We start from the raw sequence: 25,261 nt of genomic DNA, 5'->3' as shown, positions 1-25,261 counted from the left end.
AGCAGAGAATTGCACAACATTCAAAAGTCTTAGCATAATTTCCAAAAAGATAACTTAAAACCTACATGGGATATTGATCCTGCAACAGTGAAATAAATACAGGATAGTTAGGTTTTAAGCAATGCCTTGGCAGAATGAGAGGTATTAACACCCTGATACCCTCCTTCGCAGATTCCTCGTTCTGCACTGCACTTGAGTAATATTTAACGTACAGATAGTGAGGCAAGCAATCTAACCTTCTTTGTTTAGTTGCTGTATTCAAGAATATTGATAGCTGCAATTCAATTTTTTTCTCAAAGATAAATCTGGAAGAATTTACTTCCTTTTGAGTATTCTTTGAAACTATTTTTTGAAACATTCCAGTAAAAATCTTTTATAAATCAAAAATGATTCCCCCAAGTTCTTTTTGAATAAACAAACTGTTGTTTTATAAAAAAAAACATCCTATCATGAATAAATGCTGCAGTTTTAACTGTAATATTGACAATTAATATTGCAAACAGTAGGATTTACACAAAGACTTCAACATACAGAAATGTGAGACTTTACACCAACAGTATCAGTCACGAACCTAAAAATAATATTATGTCAATTTTGAACTCTCTCAGAAACATCACTTATGTTGAATTGTGGCTATTGCACATCATTAAATGTTTGCTGGTAGTCACAGCAGAATTTTAATCAAATGTTGTATTAGCTTTACATTCTGCAGTAGATTAATATTTTAGAGCAACTAGTAGATTATATTAATATTTCTTACCTCCACGATCACGTATTGCTAGATTGTGACCGCTCTTCAGCAGAATATTCAGCTGGTACATTCCTGTGTCTGCTGAAGGGAGATCTATATTACTTGATCTAAGTACTTGATTCCCCTGTGCAAAGAAAATGTGAAAGGAGTCAATTAAAAGCCTACTACTGAGACCTTGACAGAAAACATATTACTTTGAAGCCAGAGATATTTTTCTGCATTCATCTTTTCACATTTTTTCTTTTATCAGTGACCCCACAGTATGCACCTTTCCACTGTAGTGCAGAACTAAAGCTGAGTATGCAGAGGTGAGTGTGAGTAATTCAGTAGTGCTTTCTGTCCAGACTGCCCTCCCACACAGAAAACCAATAGTCTCTGCTTGGTGCTCTGATGCAATGGTACATCTGAAATGATGATTCAACATATGAAGAGAATCTTAAGCACTGTAAATGGATCTTGTAAGACATTAAAAACAAATATGCTGGCTTTTTTAATACGGAAGTAGAAGACAATCCTCAATGTAAGGCTTTGCATCCACCTGTTATTATTATTACTATATTGCATTCAAAATTGAAGAACAAACATATAAACTGAATTAGCAGAAAGAATAGGCTGTTTGTCCCTCTTTGTTATTCAGTATCTCATTGCAACTTATCGGACTGTGACCTTAGTTACACACTCCTACCTCACCCCAATAACTTGTGACTGCCTTGTCAATGAAGAACCAATCTATCCGTGCCTTTAAAATATTCAATGACCCAGACCCACTCTGGGGAGTAGAGTTCCCAAGACTCAAGGCCACTTGAGGGAAAAATTCTTCAGCTCAGTTTTCAATGGGAGACCCCTTATTATTAAATTGTATCTGCTAGTTCCAGTCTATCTAATACTCTAAGACTAAAATCAGGAGTGGAATGGAATACTCCGCACTTGCCTGAATGACTGCAGATCCAACAACACTAAGACACTTGATATCATCCCAGGATTAAGCAGCCCACATCCAAATTCAGTCCCTGCATCACCCATGCTCAATAGCAGCAGTGTGTATCATTTGCAACATACACTTTAGATATGCCTTGAGGCTCTGACGACAGCATCTTCCAAACCCATGACCACTACCATCTAGAAGGACAAGGGCAACAGATACATGTGAACACCACCACCTACAATTTCCCTTTTAAGCTTCTCACCATCCTGACTTGGAATTATCTTGCTCTTCTTTCACTGTTGCAGGGTCAAACATCCTGGAACTTCCTCCCTCACAGCAGTGTGGGTCTAACTACAACAAATGGATTGCAGCAGTTTGTGAAGGCAGCTTATCAACACCATTCACTAGGGCAACGAGAGATGGTCAATAAATGTTGCCCCAGCTACTGACAGCCACAAACCATGAGTGAATAAAAAACAATTTAAAAAGAAGCATCCTTTCAGTATCCAGGAAAATAATATTTGTTGCTGTCTGTTCATCAGCGCTATGCACATATTTGGAAAGTCGATTTTCAGGGTTTGGCTCTTTTGGACAACAAGTATTCTTGTCAGTTTCATCTCACAGTTGCTCTATCCTCTTTTTTAATGATAACCTGATACTATGTGGGGAAAATCATGAAGCTCACTTATGCAAAGAGAAAATGTACACTGTACATTTTATTTACTTTAGAGTTTGGTAAGGGGAAACAGTTACCACAACAAAAATTGCATTTAAGAGTGCTAGTTAAATAGTACTACACATAAGGTAAGTGGTGAATAACATTTTTTGTAAATTGAAAATGTGCACCTTGCTCCAAGAACACCCCTCATTATGTAAAGTGGTTGCTGAAATTTGGCTGCTAAAGTAACAATGTTGATTAGCAACAATGAATGACAAACAGCAAGCCTTAAATTTTCACACAAAGGGTCTCAGCCTACACAAAAACAATAGCAGAAGCTTTCTCCAAATTCCAAAGACTTACCAGTGAACCCAGCTTCTGCCATTCCTGCATGGGTTAGAAATGGGAGCAGGATCTAAATTGTTATTTGAGTGGAGAACGTGTAGTGTCTCCCACCCTCCCTCTCCTCTAACCTAAAAAAAGGACTCAGTCGGCTGAACAGGTAAGCTACTTAGTGTTCTTGTTTTGGAGACTAAGTGTAGAGTTATGGCAGCGCAGGCAGTGGAATGTTCCTCCTGCAGGATGTTTGAGGTAGGGATGACCACCGATACTTCTGCCAACTTCATCTGCAGGAAGTGCGGCCAGCTCAAGCTCCTCACAGAACGAGTTAGGGAACTGGAACTGGAGTTGGATGAACTGAGGATTATTCGAGAGGCTGAGAGGGTGATAGATAGAAGCTACAGGAACATAGTTACGCCAGAGAACAGAGGTAGCTGGGTAACAGTTAGAGGTGGGAAGGGGAGGAAGCAGGCAGTGCAGGGATCCCTTGTGGTCGTTCCCCTCAACAATAAATATACCGCTTTGGATACTGTTGGGGGGGACAGCCTAGCAGGGGTAAGCTGCAGTGACCAGGTCTCTGGCACGAGGTCCAGCTCTGAGGCTCAGAAGAGAAAGGGGGAGAGGAGGAGAGCGCTAGTTATAGGAGACTCTATAGTTAGAGGGACGGACAGGCAGTTCTGTGGATGTTTTGTTGCCTCCCGGGTGCCAGGGTCCGAGACGTCTCGGACCGTGTCTTCAGAATCCTTAAGGGGGAGAGTGTGCAGCCAGAAGTCGTGGTGCACATTGGAACCAATGACATAGGTAGGAAGAGGGGTGGGGATGTCATTCAGGAGCTCAGGGAGTTAGGTAGGAAGCTAAAAGCTAGGACAGACAGAGTCGTCATCTCTGGGTTGTTGCTGGTGCCACGTGACAGTGAGGCAAGGAATTGGGAGAGAGTGCAGTTGAACACATGGCTGCAAGGATGGTGTAGGAGGGAGGGCTTCAGGTATTTGGACAGTTGGACTACATTCTGGGTAAGGTGGGACCTGTACAAGCAGGACGGGTTGCACCTGAACCAGAAGGGCCACCAATATCCTGGGAGGTAGGTTTGCTAGCACTCTTCAGGGGGGGGTTTAAATTAATTTGGCAGGGGGATGAGATCCGGACTTGTAGTCCAGCAAGTAGGTTAGCTGTTTTTCAGGATGTCCAAGAATGTAGGGAGGCTGTGGAGAAAGTAGCACTGACAGGGAATACTTGCAGACACAGAGATGGGTTCAAGTGTGTATACTTCAACGCAAGGAGTATCAGAATTAAGGTGGGTGAACTTAATGCATGGATCGGTACTTGGGACTACAATGTTGTGGCCATCATGGAAATGTGGATAGAACAGGGACAGGAATGGTTGTTGGAGGTTCCCGGTTACAGATGTTTCAGTAAGATTAGGGAGGGTAGTAAAAAAGGAGGGCGGTTGGCGTTGCTAATTAGAAATGGTATAACGGCTGCAGAAAGGCAGTTCGAGGGGAATCTGCCTTTGGAGATAGTATGGGCTGAAATCAGAAATAGGAAAGGAGCAGTCACCTTGTTGGGTGTTTACTATAGGCCCCCCAATAGCAGCAGAGATGTGGAGAAACAGATTGGGAAACAGATTTTGGAAAGGTGCAGAAGACACAGGGTAGTAGTCATGGGTGATTTCAATTTCCCAAATGTTGATTGGAAGCTCTTTAGATCAAGTAGATTGGACGGGGCGGTGTTTGTACAGTGTGTCCAGGAAGCTTTTCTAACTCAGTATGTAGATTGTCCGACCAGAGGGGAGGCCATATTGGATTTGGTACTTGGTAACGAACCGGGACAAGTGATGGACTTGATAGTGGGTGAGCATTTTGGTGATGGTGACCACAATTCTGTGACTTTCACCTTGGTTATGGAGAGAGATAGGTGCGTCCAACAGGGTAGGTTTTACAATTGGGGGGAGGGTAAATACGATGCTGCAAGACAAGATCTGAGGAGCATAAGTTGGGAGCATAGTCTGTCAGGGAAGGATGTCGTTGAAATGTGGAACTTTTTCAAGGAACAGATACGACGTGTCCTTGATATGTATGTACCTGTCAGGCAGGAAAGAGATGGTCGTGTGAGGGAACCTTGGTTGACAAGGGAGGCTGAATGTCTTGTATGGAGGAAGAAGGAGGCTTACATAAGGTTGAGGAAACAAGGTTCAGACAGAGCATTGGAGGGATACAGGATAGCCAGGAGGGAGCTGAAGAAAGGGATTAGGAGAGCTAAGAGAGGGCATGAAAAATCTTTGGTGGGTAGGATCAAGGATAACCCCAAGGCCTTTTATGTGTATGTGAGAAACATGAGAATGACGAGAACGAGGGTAGGTCCAATCAAGGACAGTCGTGGGAGACTGTGTATTGAGTCGGAAGAGATAGGAGAGGTCTTGAATGAGTACTTTTCTTCAGTATTTACAAATGAGAGGGACCGTATTGTTGAAGAGGAGAGTATGAAACAGACTGGTAAGCTAGAGGAGATACTTGTTAGGAAGGAAGATGTGTTGGGCATTTTGAAAAACTTGAGGATAGACAAGTCCCCCGGGCCTGACGGAATATATCCTACGATTATGTGGGAAGCAAGAGAGGAAATTGCAGAGCCGTTGGCAATGATATTTTCGTCTTCACTGTCAACGGGGGTGGTACCAGGGGACTGGAGAGTGGCGAATGTTATGCCCCTGTTCAAAAAAGGGAATAGGGATAACCCCGGGAATTACAGGTCAGTTAGTCTTACTTTGGTGGTAGGCAACATAATGGAAAGGGTACTGAGGGATAGGATTTATGAGTATCTGGAAAGACACTGCTTGATTAGGGACAGCCAGCACAGATTTGTGAGGGATAGGTCTTGCCTTACAAGTCTTATTGGATTCTTTGAGGAGGTGACCAAGCATGTGGATGAGGGTAGAGCAGTGGATGTAGTGTACATGGATTTTAGTAAGGCATTTGATAAGGTTCCCCATGGTAGGCTTATGCGGAAAGACAGGAGGCATGGGATAGTGGGAAATTTGGCCAGTTGGATAAAGAACTGGCTAACCGGTCGAAGTCAGAGAGTGGTGGTAGATGGTAAATATTCATCCTGGAGCCCAGTTACAAGTGGAGTTCCGCAAGGATCAGTTCTGAGTCCTCTGCTGTTTGTAATGTTTATTAATGACTTGGAAGAGGGAGTCGAAGGGTGGGTCAGTAAATTTGCAGAGGATACGAAGATTGGTAGAGTTGTGGATAGTGAGGAGGGCTGTTGTTGGCTGCAAAGGGACTTAGATATGATGCAGAGCTGGGCTGAGGAGTGGCAGATTGAGTTCAACCCTGTCAAGTTTGAGGTTGTCCATTTTGGAAGGACAAATAAGAATGCGGAATACAGGGTTAATGGTAGGGTTCTTAGTAATGTGGAGGAGCAGAGGGATCTTGGGATCTATGTTCATAGCTCTTTGAAAGTTGCCACTCAGGTGGATAGAGCTTGTAAGAAGGCCTATGGTGTATTAGCATTCATTAGCAGAGGGATTGAATTCAAGAGTCGTGAGGTGATGTTGCAGCTGTACAGGACTTTGGTAAGGCCACATTTGGAGTAATGTGTGCAGTTCTGGTTGCTTCACTTTAGGAAAGATGTGGAAGCTTTGGAGAGGGTGCAGAGGAGATTTACCAGAATGTTGCCTGGAATGGAGACTAGGTCGTACGAGGATAGGTTGAGAGTGCTAGGCCTTTTCTCATTGGAACGGCGAAGGATGAGAGGTGACTTGATAGAGGCTTATAAGATGATCAGGGGAATAGATAGAGTAGATAGTCAGAGACTTTTTCCCTGGGTACAACAGAGTGTTACAAGGGGACATAAATTTAAGGTGAAGGGTGGAAGGTATAGGGGGAATGTCAGGGATAGGTTCTTTACCCAGAGAGTGGTGGGGGCATGGAATGCGCTGCCTGTGGGAGTGGCAGAGTCAGAATCATTGGTGACCTTTAAGCGGCAATTGGATAGGTACATGGATAGGTGCTTAAGCTAGGACAAATGTTCGGCACAACATCGTGGGCCGAAGGGCCTGTTCTATGTTCTATGTTCTTGGCTCTTGGGAGTTACTAATAAGAGCTGCCTCACTTATCTGTACTTTTAGTGAAGTAGGAGTCTAACATCCAATATGAAGTGTAGGATGAATGGGTTGAGAGGTGAATGTTGAGGGCTTCTTTTTAAAACAAAACCTTTGTAATTACTTCAACACAGTGCAGGACACCAACGTACTTCCGTGCAGTCTGCCTCTATTCCTGGTAAGTTCCACATTCATTCCAGGATCACCTTGCCTAAAACCCAAGGAACCCTTCCACCCAGAATGACCATCTCAATTTCTAGAGCAGTTTTATAGAACTCGACATATCTGATGCAGGTATTAAAATTTAGACTGTAAAATGTATTAAAATTTTGCATGCATTGTTTTACGTAATAAATTAAAATAAATAGGTTTACATTTATGTAAAAATAAATCACAGAAATACAGTATAAAGGTGGCAAATATTTGTGCATTTAATTTGCTTTTGGTAACTCATGGTCTATTAAATTCGATTTAGTCACTGTTGTCATGCACAAAATTTGAGTGCATTTTCCTCAAATGTCCTAAAGTCAACAGAGTAATAATGCAGCTCTTATGAGATTTTTTGGGATGTTTTGATGGGAAAAAGCAACAAAACGTAGCTACTGATACATATGCTGGAATTTTATTTCCCCAGGCCAGTCCTCATGAGTGTTAATCCATGAACTTCTACCTTTCTTAACTCCTGTTGCTATGTTTTTGTTTTTAGGGAGTAGGGTAAAATATTATGTACATTGTGCTCTCTCTTTAGATAAGTCATCCGGCTAATAAAGTTTAGAATTTTAAGCACACGGTTTAGTCAAACTTAGGTGAATATGTCAAATGGAGTGACTTATTAAAGAATATGTTAATGGGAATTTGGTGAGAGTGGAAACTTGTGGCAAAGGGGAAAGGAGGTGGTTAAAAAAGATAAATCAAGAGGAAATAGTGAGAAAGAAGTGTGTAAATAATGAGAGTAACGAAACAGTTAATTTTAATTTTACCTGCTAAAATCTAAGTGGAAGATGCCAATGTTTAAAGGATCCAAGCAGTGTTAAATAAATGTCTGATATACATAAATAATAAACACATGATAAGTAGGAATTAAGAGATACTAAACTAAAAACCCTTTGTGTATGAATGGTAAGGGGTTCCTTGTCTTTGCCAGTTAATTCTAATTGGAAATATGCATTTGACAAATCTATTCTACTGAACACCTTTCCATTTGTTAAATTAGAAAACATCTTCACTGGCAGACAGCAGTGAGTATCATTTTCCATCACCTTGATAACTGTTTGTTTCTAATCACAAATCTGAATGCAGCCATATCCTTAATCAACCCCATTCTCACCTGTTCATCTCGTCACTTACTGTTCCTAAATGTGCACAAGGCACTGGTGTGGCCCTAAAACAATGTAAGCTGTCCATTCTTCTTTATCTTGACTGTGGCAATGAAATGCGTACTTCGATCATAGGCCATAGACCACTTTGTGTTCTCCCAACACCTTCCCAAAATCAGACTCATTGAACCCAACCCTCACAACCAATTGAAAGTAGTACATTGTATCATCATATTTGGCTCTAACACTAACGTCCTCTACCAGAGGAATACAGCTAATGGAAAACCTAGTCAGTTTCACATGAGATTTGCATAGGAGAATGTGACTTAGGGTTATCTTTTATTTTTTCCCCCCCATGGGAAAACAGACTCTGCTGCAGCTGGATTAATGAAAAGAGAGAGTTGTGAAACTCTGCATTTCATTTTGTCTGTGGGTGCTGGAATCTTATTTTCAACCCAACTGCTTTTATCTTCCATATGCTAGTTTTCTTGCTTTGTGGCTGAATACAAATCTTGATCTTCCTGCTTGTTCACCCAACTTCAGGTATCACACGCACACTCAATTTTCAGACTCCTCAACGAGCTTTAGATCTAATATGACTTCAACTTGGTGTAAGAGGTAAAAACAATGACTGCAGATGCTGGAAACCAGATTCAGGATTAGTAGTGCTGGAAGAGCACAGCAGTTCAGGCAGCATCCAAGGAGCTTCGAAATCGACGTTTCGGGCAAAAGCCTTTCATCAGGAATAAAGACAGTGAGCCTGAAGCGTGGAGAGATAAGCAAAGGAGGGTGGGGGTGGGGAGAAAGTAGCATAGAGTACAATAGGTGAGTGGGGGAGGGGATGAAGGTGATAGGTCAGGGAGGAGAGGGTGGAGTGGATAGGTGGAAAAGGAGGTAGGCAGTTTAGGACAAGTCTGGACAAGTCATGGGGACAGTGCTGAGTTGGAACTAGGGTGAGGTGGGGGAAGGGGAAATGAGGAAACTGTTGAAGTCCACATTGATGCCCTGGGGTTGAAGTGTTCCGAGGCGGAAGATGAGGCGTTCTTCCTCCAGGCGTCTGTTGGTGAGGGACCGGCAGTGAAGGAGGTCCAGGACCTCCATGTCCTCGGCAGAGTGGGAGGGGGAGTTGAAATGTTGGGCCACGGGGCGGTGTGGTTGATTGGTGCAGGTGTCCCGGAGATGTTCCCTAAAGCGCTCTGCTAGAAGGTGCCCAGTCTCCCCAATGTAGAGGAGACCGCAAGAGTGGATCTGGAATTTTACCATGACCAGCATTCCTATTTCCACTGCTTTTACATGCCATTTGTACGTAGACTCATACAGCATAGAATCAGACCCTTCAGTCCAAACAGTCCATGCTGTACATAATCCTAAACTAAACTAGTCCCACCTTCCTGCACTGGGCCCATATGCCTTCAAACCTTTCCTATTCAAGCACTTATCTAAATGTTGTTTAAATGTTGTAGATGTGCCGCATCAACCACTTCCTCAGGAAGTTTATTACACATGCGAACTATCCTCTTTGTAAAACATGTGCCCTTCATGTCTTTTTTAAATCTCTCCTCTCACCTTAAAAATATGCCCCCAGTACTGAAATCCTCATCCGAGGGAATAGACTTCTACTATTAACCCTACCTATACCCCTTCTGATTTTATAAACCTCTATAAAGTTACTTCTCAATCTCCAGTGCTCTAGTGTAAAAGTTCCAACCTATCCATCCTTTATAACACAAACCTTTCTAGCAGCACCCTGGTAAATCTCTTCTGAGCCCTTTCTTGATTTATTTATTTGTTTATTTATTGTCACGTGTATCAAAGTACAGTGAAAAACTTTGTTTAAGAGCAGTACAGGCACATCATAGCATCAAAAATGTACAAATCAAAAAGACTTAGAGGCATGTATGTTACATTGCACAGGGTATCAGCGAGGCAATATCAACATTAACAAGATCAGCATCATTTGAGGCCAGACTGTCCTTTCATCAGTCTAATGACGATGAGGAAGGAGCTGTTGTTGAACCTGGTGCGTGTATTCAGGCTTCTGTATCTTCTGCCTGATGGGCAGAATAGGGGGATGATGGTGAAAGAAGAAAATTGCTGTGGAAAATATTGCTTAGTTATGGTGATTAACCTAAGATAGTAGTTAAGATGTGAACTCACTAGCCAGTAATTTTCATACACAAGCAGTATCTCATTTGGAAAAGAGTCAGCTACAATTCAGATAATAAAGGCCTTTTACTAAAAAAAATTCAAATCACAGCTTTTCTTCTAACATCTTGAGCCCCTCACAGTTCAAAATACATTATGGACATAATTCCATTATTTCTCCAAGGGTTGATTGATTAATGTGAAACCTTACCTAATTTTGCCAAGTAAATATTAATGACATGTTAGAACTGAGTTATTAATGTGTCACTACATCAGTGTGCTGCAGCTTTCGACAGGATAGAAATGGCCTTCACAATACACAGAAAATATTACAGCAATCTTTCTCCCTGATGAAGAAACAATGACACTAACATTTAAAGAGCATTAGTGTCCGCAGTCAGGTGCTACTAAATTAAACTAAGCTAATTCATTTCATTTGCCCCAATTGTTGTGACACCAATATGAAGTCAAAGCAAGAAACAATGCAAATACTCAACAAGTCAAGGGGCTCAGTAACAACACAACACAAAGGAAGCTAATGTGGATGCTTCATTAAACAGAATATACTGTGTGTATGTCATTTGCAGACAATTCCTCAGTGGAATGTTCCCTTTTACAATCATGGTGACAAATTCAAAACCACAAGCGTGTCAGAAGTTTTATGACCTTTAAAAAAAGACTCCCTCACATTGTTGATCCAGTTGGATAAATTTCCAAAGAAATAAAAATTGACTGGGCTTTCACAACTCAGTGACCCATTCTGCCAAGTAAATACAGTGAATGATAAACTTACTCGGTGTGTCAAAAGTAAAACAAATGACAATAATGTAACACCAATTTAATATATAATGAAATATTCCAAAGTGCATCAAAGGAGTGTTATCAGATAAAGTCTGACACAAGTCAAATAAAGAGCTGTTTGAATATGTATTGAGGTAGGCTTTAATAAATGACTTAAGGAGGAGGAAGAGAGACATGGAGAGTTGGCAACATTTAACAAGGGAATTCTGTGGCTTAGGCTCCAGCCTGCCAAAGGAGGACTATCAATGGAAGGGCAATGGGAATTGGAGACAACAAGAGCCTGGAATTAGCAGACCGCAGGTACCTCAGAGGGTTGCATATCTGAAAGGGGTTACAAAAATAGAGTAGGGTGAGTTTATAAAGGAAGTTGAACAGAAGGTTGAGAATTTTTAGATCAAGACAAAGCCAGACTTGAAGGCTGGATCAACACAGGAGTGATGGGTGAATAGGACTTGATACATATTAACATACAGAGGGTGGAAGGTGAGAGGGCAACTAGGAGAGCATTGGAACAGTTGAGTTTATAATAAACAAAACCATGAAAGAGGGTCCAGCAGCTGATAGACTGAGGATAGGAAAGAGACACACAAATAATGCAGGACATAGGATTGTAAATTCTTTGTGGTTGTGCTGTACAGCCGGAGGACTCAACATTGAGATCACCAATTTCAAACAGCCTCCCTTCCCACTCCCAACTCCATTCCCAACCCCTCCTCATCCCTTCCACTGCTCCCTGCCACAAACCAGATTCATATCTCCCATTGACCAACCAGGTCGTACCCACTACCTGTCTTCACCTATGCCCACTTCACCACCCTTCCCCCGGCTCCCCCTTTATCTGCAGCTCCCCCCACACCCACCCCCAGCCCTGAAGATGGTTATACCTGAAACGTCGACTTCTCCATTTCCGGATGCTGTCTGGCTTGCTGTGTTCTTCCAGCCTCCTGCTGCTCCAGGCAACTCGGCATCCATGAAGACAGGGTCGGACATTATCAACAGCTGAATTAGATTTCATCACAATCTGTAATCTCAGGGCCCAAAAATACTTCCCTCTACCATTACCATTAAATCACATCCTGGTTCAATGATGAGTGTAGAGCATGTCATAGACAACATCTTGATGAAGTTAAGACACAGGACCCAATAAATGTATGCTTGACACCAAAGTAGCCTGTAATGGCTGGAACTAATTACACTGCCAACAGGTAAAAACATCACTCTGCAATCCTGCCACACCCAGACTTGGAACAGGAATGTCAAACTAAAAAACAACAGGAGAAAGAAGCTCATGGACATTCCCTTCACAAAGGTGGAACCCAGTATAAGCATGAAAGACAAGACTTTGCCACCATCTTCAGTCTGAACTACTCAATAATTGCTATATCTTTGCCACTTCCTGACTCCTAAATAGTTTTACTGTCAGACATGTGAAAACGAGGTCCACAGCAACCTGAAAGTTTCAACTCAGGCTACGCACAATTGGTCCCTTCAAGTCAATTACTGTTTTATATGCTGTTGCATTGTTTTGGAACTTTGGAAAAAAAAGTCAAAACAACAGCAGTTTAAAAGGGAGAAGAACAGACAAAGGAAGCACATGGTGAGGACAGTGCAGGAGACAGAGAGAGAGAGAGAGAACCTACACAGTTACTGCCTTTGCTGTTTTTGAGTTCATATGTCGCTGGACATCGGAGTGCATCTGGGAAAAAACAAACAGTGAATTTCACAACTAATCTTGGAGGAATCGGTTTGGGCGAATTCACAACACAGAATCAGATAAGTTAATTGTTCTTTTAAGTCTGTCCAAGAGAAATGCTGTATTAGTGACTACAGTTGGTTCTTTCTTGATTATATATTTTTGGAGATAAGTCTCTTGATTAAACTTAAAATAAAACCACAGCTATTAATTTAACCTGGTGCAGTATTTTGTAGGGGAATAAGACAGTGTTATTTTCTGGGTCTGTAGATTGTGAAGGAGCAAAAATGGCCTTTGCAGTGATATGTACTTCTTGTCAGATTGGGAGTTTAAAGAGAGTTTAAGGGTTACTGCGGATTATATCTGCCATAAGTGCTGTTGGATGCGAATCGTATCAGATCGAGTGGATCGGTTGGAGAGACAGATAGAAGTGTTGAGGAATTTGCAACAGCAACAGTGTGTGATAGATGGCGGTAATAGGAAGAGGGGGAAGTCTCAGATACAGTCACATAGATGGGTTAACTCCAGGAAGGGTAAGAGAGGTAGGCAGCTAGGGCAGGAGTCTTTTGTGGATATACCCATTTCAAACAGGTATACTGTTTTGGAAAATGGAGGGGGTGATGGATTCTCAGGGGAATGTAGCACGAACAGCCAAGTTTCTGGTATTGAGACTGGCTCGAATGCAACGAGGGGTACATCAGCTTCCAAGAGATCAATTGTGTTAGGGGATTCTGCAGTCCAAGGTACAGACAGATGTTTCGGTGGCCAGCAGAGAAAAAGCAGAATGGTGTGTTGTTTCCCTGGTGCCAGGATCAAGGATGTCTCAGAGAGGGTGCAGAACATTCTCACGGGGGAGAGGGGCCAGCAAGAGGTCATTGTCCACATTGGAACCAACGATATAGGAAGGGAAAAGGTCGAGATTCTGAAGAGAGATTACAGAGAGTTAGGCAGAAATTTTAAAAGGAGGTCCTCAAGGGTAGTAATATCTGGATTACTCCCAGTGCTACGAGCTAGTGAGGGCAGAAATAGGAGGATAGAGCAGATGAATGCATGGCTGAGGAGCTGGTGTATGGGAGAAGGATTCACATTTTTGGATCATTGGAATCTCTTTTGGGGTGTAAGTGACCTGTAAAAGAAGGACAGATTGCACCTAAATTAGAAGGGGACTAATATACTGGCAGGAAAATTTGCTAGAACTGCTTGGGAGGATTTAAACTAGTAAGGTGGGGGGGGGGGGGGGGGGGGGGGGGGGGGGTAGTGGGACCCAGGGAGATAGTGAGGAAAGAGATCAATCTGAGACTGGTACAGTTGAGAACAGAAGCGAGTCAAACAGTCAGGGCAGGCAGGGACATGGTAGGACTAATAAATTAAACTGCATTTATTTCAATGCAAGGGGCCTAACAGGGAAGGCAGATGAACTCAGGGCATGGTTAGGAACATGGGACTGGGATATCATAGCAATTACAGAAACATGGTTCAGGGATGGGCAGGACTGGCAGCTTAATGTTCCAGGATACAAATGTTACAGGAAGGATAGAAAAGGAGGCAAGAGAGGAGGGGGAGTGGCATTTTTGATAAGGGAGAGCATTACAGCTGTGCTGAGGGAGGATATTCCCAGAAATACATCCAGGGAAGTTATTTGGGTGGAACTGAGAAATAAGAAAGGGATGATCACTTTATTGGGATTGTATTATAGACCCACCCAATAGTCAGAGAGAAATTGAGAAACAAACTTGTAAGGAGATCTCAGCTATCTGTAAGAATAATAGGGTAATTATGGTAGGGGATTTTAACTTTCCAAACATAGACTGGGACTGCCATAGTGTTAAGGGTTTAGATGGAGAGGAATTTCTTAAGTGCATACAAGACAATTTTCTGATTCAGTATGTGGATGTACCTATGAGAGAAGGTGCAAAACTTGACCTACTCTTGGGAAATAAGGCAGGGCAGGTGACTGAGCTGTCTGGGGAAGCACTTTGGGGTCAGCGACCATAATTCTATTTGTTTTAAAATAGTGATGGAAAAGGATAGACTTGATCTAAAAGTTGAAGTTCTAAATTGGAGAAAGGCCAATTTTAACGGTATTTGGCAAGAAATTTCGAAAGCCGATTGGAGGCAGATGTTCACAGGTAAAGGGGCGGCTGGAAAATGGGATGCCTTCAGAGGTGGGGGAGATATTACATGAATATGTTGCATCAGTATTTACTGTGGAAAAGGTTATGGAAGATATAGACTGTAGGGAAATAGATGGTGACATCTTGCAAATGTCCAGATTACAGAGGAGGAAGTGCTGGATGTCTTGAAACGGTTAAAGGTGGATAAATCCCCAGGACCTGATCAGGTGTATCCGAGAACTCTGTGGGAAGCTAGAGAAGTGATTGCTGGGCCTCTTGCTGAGATATTTGTATCATCGATAGTCACAGGTGAGGTGCCGGAAGACTGGAGGTTGGCAAACGTGGTGCCACTGTTTAAGAAGGGTGATAAAGACAAGCCAGGGAACTATAGACCGGTGAGCCTGACCTCAGTGGTGGGCAAGTTGTTGGAGGGAATCGTGAGGGACAGGATGTACATGTATTTGGAAAGGCAAGGACTGATTAGGGATAGTCAACATGGCTTTGTGCATGGGAAATTATGTCTCACAAACTTGATTGAGTTTTTTGAAGAAGTAACAAAGAAGATTGATGAGGGCAGAGCAGTAGATGTGATCTATATGGACTTCAGTAAGGCATTCAACAAGGTTCCCCAGGTTAGCAAGGTTAGATCTCACAGAATACAGGGAGAACTAGCCATTTGGATACAGAACTGGCTCAAAGGTAGAAGACAGAGAGTGGTGGTGGAAGGTTGTTTTTCAGACTGGAGGCCTGTGACCAGTGGAGTGCCACAAGGATCGGTGCTGGGTCCTCTACTTTTTGTCATTTACATAGATGACTTGGATGCGAGCATAACAGGTACAGTTAGTAAGTTTGCAGATGACACCAAAATTGGAGGTGTAGTGGACAGCTAAGAGAGTTACCTCAGATTACAACAGGATCTTGACCAGATGGGCCAATGGGCTGAGAAGTGGCAGATGGAGCTTAATTCAGATAAATGCAAGGTGCTGCATTTTGAAAAAGCAAATCTTGGCAGGACTTATACACTTAATGGTAAGGTCCAAGGGAGTGTTGCTGAACAAAGAGACCTTGGAGTGCAGGTTCATAGCTCCTTGAAAGTGGAGTCACAGGCAGATAGGATAGTGAAGAAGGTGTTTGGGATGCTTTCCTTTATTCGTCAGAGTATTGAGTACAGGAGTTGGGAGGTCATCTTGCGGCTCTACAGGACATTGGTTAGGCCACTGTTGGAATATTGCATGCAATTCTGGTCTCCTTCCTATCGGAAAGATGTTGTGAAACTTGAAAGGGTTCAGAAAAGCTTTACTAGGATGTTGCCAGGGTTGGAGGATTTGAGCTATAGGGAGAGGTTGAACAGGTTGGGGCTGTTTTCCTTGGAGCGTTGGAGGCTGAGGGGTGATCTTATAGAGGTTTACAAAATTATGAGGGGCATGGATAGGATAAATAGGCAAAGTCTTTTCCCTTGGTTCGGGGAGTCCAGAACTAGAGGGCATAGGTTTAGGGTGAAAGGGGAAAGATATAAAAGAGACCTAAGGGGCAACTTTTTCATGCAGAGGGTGGTATGTGTATGGAATGAGCTCCAGAGGATGTAGTGGAGGCTGGTACAATTGCAACATTTAAGAGGCATTTGGATGGGCATATGAATAGGAAGGGTTTAGAGGGATATGGGCTGGGTGCTGGCAGGTGGGACTAGATTGGGTTGGGATATCTGGTCAGCATGGACAGGTTGGACTGAAGGGTCTGTTTCCATGCTGTACATCTCTATGACTCTATGACTCTAAGTCATTATGCATGCATTGCTTGGCAAAGGAATTTAAGGAAGTGCACATTTAAATAGCTCTTTCATGTACTCCACAAAAGATTATAATGGACACTAAAACTGACCATCAAACATCTCAATCTTCACCCGATTCAATTCACTCAAAGAAGGGTCAAAAAATCACTGAATGAATGGAACCCCTTCAGCTTCTTAGCAGTCCAACTGAAACCTGTGTCAACAACTACAGCCAAATTGTCCAAGTATTGGTACAAAACTGGTATGTACCCATCAAACTGGAATATCCCCTGTATTGTCTACACAATACAGGTCTGATTTAACCAGATGAACTTCTGCTCCATCAGTGTATTATCAATCAATAACAAAGTGATAGAACACACCATCTACTCTAGTGGTTGAGGTTGAGCGCTGACACCAATCCTTTCTTCTATTGTTTTAAAATGTAAACACATTAGCCAAATTCAGCACAGATGGAAATGTCAGCCAATAAGGGACTTTGTAAAAAGTAATTCCAAAGGAACTTACAAATTATAAGTGAAGCATCATTTTAGGATTGGGGGTGGGGAGGCACGGAGGTGAAGTGAGTGATGGTATACCCCCCTCCTCCATGCTGTCCACTGTTTGCAGAGACCTAAGCATACTGGTGGACACCACATGCACCCTGTCTCAGTGCATGGTCACTGACACGATGGTTATCACAGAAAAGAGACAGATAGTCAAAAGCAATGGCTTCCTCCACGGCTCACTGTCTGGACCTGTTGGTGGAATACTTGACCAGACCCACATGGAGGTTCTCTGAACTTCCTGACCTTCTCAGCACCACGTACCCAAACATTAGGCGTATGGGACTTAATTGCAACCAAACAATTTAATGAAAGCTCATTTAAGCATCAAAACGGGGACCTCTATCACCATCAGATAATACAATGAAATGCCAGAGTATGTCTGGATTGTAGACAAGGGAAAGCAGCAGCAGTCCATCCAGGAAACATCTCTATGCCAACGATCTTCTTTTGCATAATTTAAAAATAATCATGTGGCAAAAAGAAACAAAATTAGCAGTGAAATGCCAATGTCGCATCATAACAAACTTTAAAATCTAAAAGGAAACTTAAAGTTAAATGGAATTTTCAGGGATGGTGATGCACCCCAGTCTCTACAATGTCCCTCAGTCACAGAAGGCAGGAAGTCACCAGCAAGTCAAACTGCATGCTCCCTCTCAGAGGACACATGGGCCTGGATGAGACCATGGAAGACAGGATGCAGTCAGGTGCAACAATCCCCTCCAGCACCCACTGCCTGGACATTTGCCAGACCCATAAAGGTCTGATCTACTGCCCCTCCCGGAACTGGATGACCAAAGATCAGGAAAATGAGGTTGAAATGCATCTTAAAAATTATAAAAGGAGGAAGTAGACCTGAAATTAATATTTTGGTGCCTGGAGACATTTTGTTGCAAAGGCAGGGCGGCACCTGGCATTAGGTGGCCTGCCGTTGGCCATAAGATGTTTGTTTTCAGGAGACTTTTGGCCACTCACCACAAACACGAGGCACCAGCTTTTACTAGGGTGCCAATCCATAGTACCTGTGGCACATGATGTGGCCCTTAATGGCCTCAATCGTGGGGAGGTTATCCTCATTTTTCCTAGCCCCTAACCAATTGTGTAGAAGATGACAAGCAACCTATTCAACTACCTCACCGCTGACCTTTCCTCTTCCTCCTCAAAGGCCACTTCACAGAGTAGCATAAAGTCTGCCCACAGCGTATGATGATTAAAGAGAAGTGGGAGTGGGGTCAATTGTGGTTCTCCTACCAAAACACTTGTACAGAGGGTGGAAAAGTCATTATATGATTATGTGATTCAATAACTTTTATGTGTCAAACAAGATGAATAAACTTGAATAATTAATTTTTATTCCTTTATACAATCTCACCTTTAATTGTTACTGTGTTATAATATACCAGTTTGCGAGCTGACAGATGCAAACCTGTGCCAATGACATTCTGCAACAGACCTGTGGGTGGGAGTTAAATAACCATTATTTGAATGGCTCTCCTGATTTTCTAATTTTTTCTGTACCTTTCACAAAGCCAAACTGAAACAAAGGTTTACTATATGCCAATCAAATTCCCATCAAATCATAATACGGTGCATGAAGCTAGTTAAGCACTGTACCATCTTGCAAAGCAAGTGCCTAATTATTTTATAATGTCTACTTTTCAGCATTCAACGTTATCTTAAACCACCAAGTGTGTGGACTGTTGAAATGGCTGTTGAGGAAATTTTACCACAGCTGCCACTCAGGGCAACTAATATCAAAGTTAGTCATGCATCACAAGAAAGTGCTTGTTTGTAACTTACAAAGACACAACATTAAAGTGATGGCTTATTTCAATGCTTAAGTAGATTTAAACCTAGATTTTGTGAAAGAGAAACCTTGTTTCTGCAAAGACATGAGAATGTTTTTAATTACTTTGCAAATACTCATGCTTTGAGCACACTTCCATTCTATCCAAACAGTGCTTAAGACATGGACATTTTCAGAAACAGACCCCAAATGATAATGATAGAAATTAACCATAAAATGTAAATAACAGCTGTTTGATAAGAATACAAATAGCAACTGAACTCATAGCTGCTATCATGAATGTCCATGAACTCTAACAATATGGAAATAAGTTCTTAAGATATAGGAGCAGAATTAAGCCATTCAGCCTATCAAGTCTGCTCTGCCATTTGACCATGGCTATCTGCTCCTCACCCCCATTTTCCTGCCTTCTCTCCATAACCCTTCAACCCATTATCAATTAAAAATCTGTCTAACTCCTCCCTAAATTTACTCACTGTTCCAGCATCCACTGCACTTTGGATAGCTAATTCCACACATTCACAACCCTTTGGGAGAAGTAGCTTCTCCTCAACTCTGTTTTAAACTTGATATCCCTTATCCTAAGCCTATGATCTCTTGTCCTAGCATGCCCACAAGAGGAAGCATCCACTCCACACCTTTTATCATCTTGAATCTCTCAATTTGAACTCCCTTCATTACTTCTAAGTTCCTGTGATTATAGGCCGAAACTGTTCAAATTCTCTTTATATGACAAACCCTTCATCTCTGGGATCAACCTAGTGAACCTCCTCTGAATTGCCTCCAATGCCACTAGATCTTTCCTCAAAAAGGGAACCAAAACTGCGCACAATACTCCAAATGTGGTCTCTCCAATATCTTGTATAGTTGCAATAATACTTCCTTACCTTTATATTCTATTCCCTTAGCTTTAAAAGCCAACATTCCATTCACTTTGTTTATTATCTGTTGTACCTGCATGTTAATTTTCTGTGACTCATACATAAAGACACCCAAGTCCCTCTGTACTGGAGCACCCTGAAGTCTCTTCCCATTTAGATTATAGATTGCCTTCCCATTCTTCTGACCCAAATGCTTGACCTCCCATGCATTCACGTTAACCTCCATCTGCCACATTTGACCCACTCTCCCAACCTATCTATATCCATTTGTAAGGTTCTTATTTCCTCATTGCAATGTGCCATCCCGCCTATTTTTGCATTGTCCACAAATTTGGCTATAAAGCCTTCTATCCCTGTATTCAAGTCATTAATATAGATTGTAAATAGTTGGGGCCCAAGGACCAAACCCTGTTTGCACCCCACTAGTTACAACATGCCATCCAAAAAAAAACATTTATCCCGACTCTCTGTCTTCTGTCCACCAGCCGGTCATCTATCCAGGCTAATAAATTCCTCTTAATCCCAAATGATCCATCTTTGTGATTTAACATTTTGTGTGGCACCTTATCAAATGCCTTTCGGACATCCAGAGAAATTACATCTGCAGTATCCCCATTATCCACTTTGCTTGTTGCTTCATTGAAGAATTCTAGCAAATTAGTCAAACATGATTTGCCCTTTTTAAAATCATGCCGGATCTGATGGATAACGTTTTTGACTTTCTAGGTGTCCTGATAGTGCTTCCTTGATAATTGATTCTCACACTTTCCCAACAACATCTGTTAAATTAACTGGCCTGTAATTTCCCACATTTTATCTCTCTTCTTTTTAAATAAGAGCATTACATTAGCCATTTTCCAATCCACTGGAACCTTTCCCATGTCCAGGTAATTTTGGAATATTGTAATCAGGGATCTACTATCTCCACTGCCACTTCCTTTAATATGCTAGGATGTAGGCCATCAGGCCTGAGGGACTTGGGTATCCTCAAACCTAACAGTTTGCTTAGTACCTTTTCCCTATCGATGTTGACTGTACTAAATTGTGCCATATCTATTGCCTCTGAAAACTGGTTCAACGTCTTTGCCATCTCAGTGTTCCCCACTATTAACTATCCGGTTTCATCTTCCAAGAAACCAACATTCACATTAGCAACTCTCTTTCCCTTTTGCTATCCTTTATGATATGAATAATAAGGGTTATTTCCTAATTCTCCAGAGCACTGAGAAAGGAATTTGCTCATGTCGTTTAGGCACCCAATACATGAAGATAAGCTCAGGATTAGTTTTGAGCAGATTTGATTTCCCTCTCAGAGAATTCCCTAATGATGAAGTGACTAATGTCTACTTGATCTTATCTCAAGAAAACTAGATTAATATTTAGAATATATTATATCAGGAGTGCATCATGATATCTAAGTGGAGTTAATTCACAGAATTAAACAAAAGAAACTTTTATTTATGTAAGGACTTTAATGTATTTCCGAGATGCTTCATAGTAATATTCTTAAGAAAGGGTGCAAGGACAATTCTAGTAATTTAAAGTGATCAATTTCACATCACTGGTATTAGAAACAGGTTTCATAAATAATATAACCAGGTTTTATAAATAATAATTTGGGGGAAAATCAACAAGCACTTAGTGAAGTTTGAGATAACTAAGAGAAGCCAGCAAGGATTTGTAACAAGCTATTCGTGGTTGACTCATTAAATTTTTTTTCATGAATTACCAGAGAAGGTGGATGAAAGGAATGCAGTGAATGTCATCCAAAAGAAATGCTTGATTAAGTATCACATAAAAAGACTGGTTGACAAAACCAATGCTCATGGAACAGGAGGAGGGGTTTGTGGGGGGTTGGTGGGTGGGAGTCAGTTTCAGCTTGAAAAGAAGATTGCCATGAGAACAGAAAATTGTAAATATTAAAATGACTGGATACAGAATAAAATTTCAAAATGTAAAAATTATAGATGTGGCAGTATGGATGAGTACAATATTATGGCAGCTTTAAATCATGTAGACAAAGCAGGGGCATTGGTTTAGGAGAATGAGTAAGAGATCCAGAGGGAGATTTGAGGAAGAGCAGTTTTATGCAGTGAGTGGTAATTAGCTGGAACTGACTGTGCATGAGGGTGGTGGAAGGGCAGATAATCAAGGAAATTGTACAGAAAAATAACATTATAGAGCTACTGAGAAGGGGTGGGGAAAGGGTTTGCTCTTCAAATCCCAACAAGCACTTTATGATCTGAATAACTATCTTCTGTGCTGAAATAACACTCTGGATTGGATTTAATGGGACATCGTAGTCAACATCCTCTCAGCTAAAATGAGGCTAACCCACTCATGAGCCTAATGGCTGCCCTGCAGGACATAAACAGCTGATTAGTCCATTATTGAGTTAAGGCAGGATTCTGGCCCTCAATAATCAGCAGTCCTGCCTCAGAGAGCTGCCAGCCAAACAGAAGCCGATAGCAGCAGAGTTACTAGAGTGATGGCCACCATTGATAGTGAGACCAAGAGAAAGGTGTGTAGTGATGGATCTTCAATGTCAGCTGATTCTGCTGTCTGGCTGGGACCAAACTTGTTTGGTTGGGTGTTGGGGTGAGGGTGGAGATGGTGAGACTGGACTAGAAAAGTAGAGGGGAAAGCTTGGAGGGACTTAGACCTTGAGGGGCTGATTTAAACACCATCTCATATCCCTCACCAACTACCAACTTGCACTTGCAAATTTTCTGGGCTTGCATTGTCCTTTCCTGCTGCCTGTTAATAGCCTAGTTAAGGGCATTTATTAGCTGGAGGACACAAGGATAACACAAGACCCTGCCACTGGTAAGATTACAGTGTGAGAAGGGGCGAGTGGGTGAACAGAAAGTCTGCTGAATCCAGCAGAGGAGAATTAAATCTTGGACCATCACCTCATGACTGTAAATAAAATTTGACACTAAATAGCAATAGGAGGTTTTCATCAGATGATCAACACTTTTGTCAACAAGAAAGGGAATTTGGAGATGGACAGTTTGCAAGGATGGACAGGTGAAGAGTAATGTGTGGAGGGAGGGATGATGAGAACCATTTTGAAGAAAAATAAAATAAGGGTCAAGGCAGAGATGTTCAGGGAAAGAAAAAAGTTTAGGACTTATCAACCAAAGGCACAGCCACTGGAGAAGTTTCAAGAAAAGTTCAAGGACCTGAATTTGAGGAGACATATACTTGTGAGGGTTACAGGACTGGACAAAATTACAGAGATTAGTGAGGAGCCAATGCCAAGGAGTGATTTGAAAACAAAGATAGGATTTTAAATTGGAGGTTATCTTGACTCAGATCCAAAGCAGGTAAGTAAAGACAGGATAATGAGTGAACAGGACTCGGTACAAGATAGGTTCCATCTAGCAAACTCCTGAATTTGTTCAAGTTTGGAGGAGATGGAAGATGAAAGGCAGGCCTAAAGTATAATAGTAAAGTTAAGTTTCTACCTAAAAAGATTTGAGGGCTTCAGTAGTGGAAGATAAATTGAGGCTGGGGTAGCGTGTAAAGATAGGAACAGGCAGTTTTAGTGAGATCACTGATATGCTGTCAGAAATTCACTTTCAGGTGAAATCTTACAGTGAGAATGCGAACAAGCTGGTTGAGCCAGGGAGTGGAATGGAGTTAGTAGATAAGCACAGAGTTTTTGATTAGGACTGAGGAGAATGTCATCCATATTCCAAATATTTACTTGGAGGAAATTTCTGCTTATCCAGTAATGGATATCAGATAAACAGGATGGCTAGAGAGACAGTGGTGGTGATGTGTCACTGAATGTTGTCAGTGTATATACAGAAACTGATGCCAGGTTTTTGAATGATTTTGCCAAGGGGTAGTTTGTGGATAAGAGATAGGACTGAGGACCTCTTTGGAGGACACCAGAGATAATGGTATTGAAGCAGGGAGAGAAATATTGCACATGATTCTCTTACTGGATTGACTCAGATAAGAATGGAACCAGGCAACAGCAGTCTGGACAATGATGGAGGGTGTAAAAGGCAATGGGCAGGTTTGAAGCTTGAGAAGGGGCAGTTTATCTTTGTCATAGTCACACTGAATATTCTTTGTTAGTTTTAAATATGCAGTTTCTGTACTTGGTAAGGGTGAAAACGTTATGAAAGTCATTTAAATCCAGAACTCTGGGAAACGTGTCCATGGATTTGGAAAACACAGTCAAAGAAAAGAAAGGGAATTTGGAGATGGACAGTTTGCAAGGATGGACAGGTGAAGAGTAATGTGTGGAGGGAGGGATGATGAGAAGAGATTTGAAGGATGAATGTACAATATCTGAGGAGAGAGAGCCATGAACAATATCAGCTGACATAGGAAGATTGGGTGGTCAGCAACGCATGGGAGTGGGGTTGAGGGAACAGGAGATCAAATTCAGTCTCCTTCAAGTATCCATTTGGTCACTTTGAACATCACACTTTGGATGGTGCTGTTCAAACTAACCAATAAGACTGTCTAAAGACAGTGTGACTTTTACAACACACAGTCTGCTTTCTTCTGAGCTAATAAAGTTTGAAACAAAGAAATGGTACATCAATTTGCTGCTCTACAAATCTGTTCATTAAACGGTTACTAGTTAGAGCTAAAATTCTTTGACTCATCGATCCTGTCATTCACTTTACCATAAACTATTTTCACTGTAAGGACATCTAAAAATGTAACCTAAGTGTGAATAAGCATAAGTTGCAAGGGAATAAAGGTCAGTGTAGTTCCTTCTTAACCCCAAAGGTAAACAAGGTGAAACTCCAGATTTTGCAATGCAACAATTTAACTTTGTTAGATTAATCCACAAACTATGAAGATATGTTATGTCAAATACTTATTTGCTGTTCTGTAGTTTATCCAATTAATGCCTTACATTCCGTTCTCAACTAGATATTTACCAGCTTGTTCGTACAGATGTTGATCAATGCACCATTTACACTTTTGATGAGAGTCAACTATGTATTTCCACTGCTCATAGACCATAAGATGCAGGAGCAGAAGAAAGCTACTTTGTCTATCAAGTTCACTCCACTACTCAATGAGATCATGGATAATTTGATAATCTCCTAATAATTCTTTAAGTCCCCTAATAATAGAGGACTACTGTTTGAACCTTCAGTCCCTTATGAAACTTACCAAGAGTATGATCTTGTCCTCTCATTCTCCAATTAAAATTGCTGGTAATTAAACCATTCACATCAACATTGGGCCATGTTATAAATGTCTGAATTATGTCCCTCATCAATCTTACTTCCTCTCATTAAAAACAAGCAAAGTTTGAAAGAAGCTCTTTTTGCAGCTAAGTGTGTGAATCCAATTAAAGGTATGACCTCTTTAGCAATGTTAAAAGGCAATTGCAGCTGAAGGAGGATGAGACTTTACT

At 41.6% G+C, this 25,261-nt stretch overlaps 1 protein-coding gene across 15 annotated transcripts in view; it reads right to left on the bottom strand.

The window, feature by feature from the left end:
* mctp1a (multiple C2 domains, transmembrane 1a) overlaps positions 1-25,261 on the bottom strand; it is a 643,540-nt gene that overhangs the window by 407,608 nt on the left and 210,671 nt on the right. For all 15 annotated transcript variants that reach the window (XM_087999145.1, XM_087999160.1, XM_087999167.1 and 12 more), the window contains one exon: positions 761-875. In XM_087999145.1, the coding sequence (XP_087855271.1) occupies positions 761-875 (115 nt within the window). The remainder of the gene's footprint in view (positions 1-760; positions 876-25,261) is intronic.

The sequence above is a fragment of the Chiloscyllium plagiosum genome, unplaced genomic scaffold (genome assembly GCF_037043375.1).
Source record: "Chiloscyllium plagiosum isolate Xiang-an unplaced genomic scaffold, Cpla_swu_hap1 HiC_scaffold_2, whole genome shotgun sequence".
Taxonomy (NCBI): Eukaryota; Metazoa; Chordata; class Chondrichthyes; order Orectolobiformes; family Hemiscylliidae; genus Chiloscyllium; species Chiloscyllium plagiosum.
Note: the sequence above shows the minus strand (reverse complement) of the source record. Positions and strands in the feature narration are given on the sequence as shown.